Source organism: Pygoscelis adeliae, unplaced genomic scaffold (genome assembly GCF_000699105.1).
Source record: "Pygoscelis adeliae isolate BGI_AS28 unplaced genomic scaffold, ASM69910v1 Scaffold101, whole genome shotgun sequence".
Taxonomy (NCBI): domain Eukaryota; kingdom Metazoa; phylum Chordata; class Aves; order Sphenisciformes; family Spheniscidae; genus Pygoscelis; species Pygoscelis adeliae.
Window position 1 is genome coordinate 5,886,875 of NW_008824238.1, and position 3,329 is coordinate 5,890,203.

Here is a 3,329-nt window from a genome sequence, read left to right on the forward strand (position 1 = left end):
CCTTAATTAACAGATATACTCATGAGCTTTGTAACAGAAAGCAAGATACGTGAGATGCTTTAAGTAGAAGTTGCAATTTTGCAACATAAGTCTATACAAAACCTCCAGGCAGCACGCTGTGAAGGAAGTACCTGTGTCCCAGGAAATGCTTTTTCCATAAATCCTTGTTAACAGTAGCTTTCCCCCCAGCCCCGAACTATTTACAAATATATGCATTTTGCAAGCTCAAAGCACCTTGTTTCACATCTTTATGAATGCATGCATTGACATTTCATCCTTTCATGTGCAAATTCTAAAATTCTTTGTAACCAAGAAAACAAAAATGTTAAAAGAGTTCAAAATCTGTCTACAATCATAAGTGAAAGGATCAAAAATGTCAGATGTTGCAGAACACTGGCTCCTAACAGAGCTCTCTTTATTTTATTCACTGTTCTTAGGTCTTTTTTTTCCCCTTTTTTTCAGTTTGTTACAAAAAGCAGTCTTTTTTTTTTTTTTAAATTAAACAGTATTTCGTCTAAACAACTCTTCATGCCATGCAAAAATAACATTTTATGCACTTTTTTTTGAGGCTTTCCATGTTTTAGTTCATAGGCATTACTAACTGTGTTTTAAGAAAAGGTATTTTTATTGCTTTCGTAACTAGTCACATGCTAGTTTCGCGTGTGGGACAGTAAGCAGTTTCTCCTGGACTTGAATGAATTTCTGGGGCAAATAAATGGTTTTCCATTTTGTGACCTTCTTGGTTACTGTCTTTCTGTACCTCACCCACAGCATGGTAAATGTCTTGGGTACAGTTGTGGCTCATGCTTTTGGGTGAAGAGCTGACCTGTGGCTCCTCTGTTAAATGGTTGCCATCACTGTGTTTATCCCCACAGCAATTTGTCTTGATATCCTGTTGCTTTTCATGTTTTATACCATGTAACTCCATAAACTCCTCTTCTTCTCCAGTGTCTATTTCAGTGAAGCTCCTCCTCTCTTTTGAAGGGAAAGTGAAAATCTTTTGTTTGGGAAAGAGAGGGGATGGTTTTTTAACAGGTCCCTGACAAAGTGCTGATGCGTCAGCACCAAGTAAAGGTCGTTCACCTTGGGGTGAATTTTCTTCTAGGAGAATGGTGCTGATGTGCTGAGGGGTGGCCTGTGTGAAGTCTGCTCCTGCCGTTACTGGCAGTGGCCTTGCAGTGCTCGGTGGAGTTTGTGGAGCACCGCCTCTACTGTCTTTAAAATTAACTTTAAGGGATCTAGATTTTAATGGGTTGCTACCTTTCAGGGAACTTTTGGGGCTTTCCATGGCAGTGTCTAAATGCAAATGACCATGCAAAACAGCTTGGGATCCTCTGCCGTCACTGATAACAGCTCTGTCGATTGGATTATAGTCAAAGGTGGCATCGGTTGGAAAAAACATTCTGTCTCTTGTGAACGGTATAAACTGAGAACTCCTTACTCTTTGGTTGTCTTCCAGGTTAACAGCATCAGCTGGAAATCTCATTTGCAAGTGAGAGCCAGGAAACAGAGAAAGGGGAGACCTCTCAGTTTCCGTGAAGTCGGTCGCACAACTGGCAAAACTGTCGATACTGGATGTGCTTCTGACGTCTGTTATGATGTCCGTAGGTCCAGCTGGCAACGGATCTCTCTGACCTGTAACTTCTTCCATTTCTATTTCTTCTTCATACACAGGTGGCTTTGCTGACTGGTCTTGGTAACCAGCATTAAGATTAGGCTGAGACTGAGTTTTAGTAATTTCATTATACAACATCTCCAGTTTTTGGGCACTGAGGTGCTGCGGGCTGGAGGATGCTGCGGCGTTGTTTAATTGCTCGTGGGAGTCTTGTTGACTAACTTCCTGGTATTTGTTCTCATAAGACTTGTTTGAGCTTGTTTCAGACATTGTCCTTCTGGCCCATTTCCACCGGCTTGGGGACAGGTGGTTGTCATCAGGTGTCTCCTTTGGATTGGCTGCTTCTCCAGGCTTACCTGAATCTACTGCTACATCTATCATTTCCATACTGCGAGCAAAGGCATCTTTCAGGTTCATGGAGACAATACTGCCATTTCTTTTAGCTCGCTCAAGTGCTTCTCTCCTCTTAATTGCCTTCTCCTGTCTTTTCTGCTCCTTATAAAACTCTGAGAAATTGTTCACAATAATTGGTATGGGCAGGGCTATGACCAGCACTCCGGCGATACAGCAAAGTCCTCCAACTATTTTACCTAATAACGTCTTAGGATAAATGTCACCATATCCTACAGTAGTCATAGTGATTGTTGCCCACCAGAATGATGCAGGGATACTGGTAAATTTTGTAGCATCCTCATCCTTTTCAGCAAAGAATACAAGACTGGAAAATATCATTATTCCCATGGCTAAAAATAATATCAACAAGCCCAATTCATTGTAACTCCGCCTGAGCGTAAAACCTAAAGACTGAAGGCCTGTTGAATGTCTGGCGAGCTTAAGAATCCTTAAGATCCTCATAATACGAAATATCTGAACGACACGTCTGACGTTTTGGAACTGCAGGACACTTTTATTGGACTCCGTGAGGAAAATGGTGACATAGTACGGCAAGATAGCCAGTAAGTCAATGACATTTAAGGGGCCTTTGAAGAACTTCCACTTATTTGGTGAGGACAGAAAACGCAAAAGGTACTCCATGGTAAACCAAGCAATACACACAGCTTCAACGTGTGCTAGCTGAGGGTTGTCATTTGGCTGCCCAAATTCATCTATTTCTTGAAGCTCTGGCAGTGTGTTAAGAGACAAAGCAATAGTGGACAGTACGATGAACAGAATGGACACAATGGCCAAAATCTGTAAAACAAAATAAACAATGTTTTGGTTAGACTGATACAAGTGTATTTGTCAGGGCTTGCTTAAATCCTTTCAAATGTGCATGTGTCAAATAAGCTCAGAACGGTGGAAGCTGCTTTGGCTGCTGCATTCATTATTTTGTTTTAACGTTTTGATTTTTGCACAGAGAGAAAACATTAGAATCATCTTAGTCACGGTCAAACCCTGATGGGTTTACTGCCTGCAGTAAGCCAGTTCATTTCAGAAAGCAAGCCATGACTGTCTTACCATTTTTAAATTACAATGGGAGGTGATATTTATTATTGTAAGTTACCAAGTGAAGGATATAAAGTTCCTGCTAATGCACAGAACATTATTAATTTTCTGCATTAAGTATAATTATGTAAAACTCTACACAGTGCAGAGAAGTGATTGGGAAACACCGTGTGCAAGCTGTCAATTTAGTACTACATAGTGCACACCTTCCTAGCCGTGTGTAAATTTATGAGCCAAAAGTCAAAGTTAAGACAAACAAACAAGAAGC

At 40.8% G+C, this 3,329-nt stretch overlaps 1 protein-coding gene across 1 annotated transcript in view; it reads right to left on the reverse strand.

The window, feature by feature from the left end:
• Window positions 1–564: 564 nt before the first annotated feature.
• The window catches only part of KCNB2 (potassium voltage-gated channel, Shab-related subfamily, member 2), a 197,279-nt gene continuing 194,514 nt past the window's right edge, over window positions 565–3,329 (reverse strand). Inside the window, exon 2 of the mRNA XM_009335028.1 lies at window positions 565–2,806. Within this exon, the coding sequence (XP_009333303.1) occupies window positions 644–2,806 (2,163 nt within the window). The 3' untranslated portion in view covers window positions 565–643. The remainder of the gene's footprint in view (window positions 2,807–3,329) is intronic.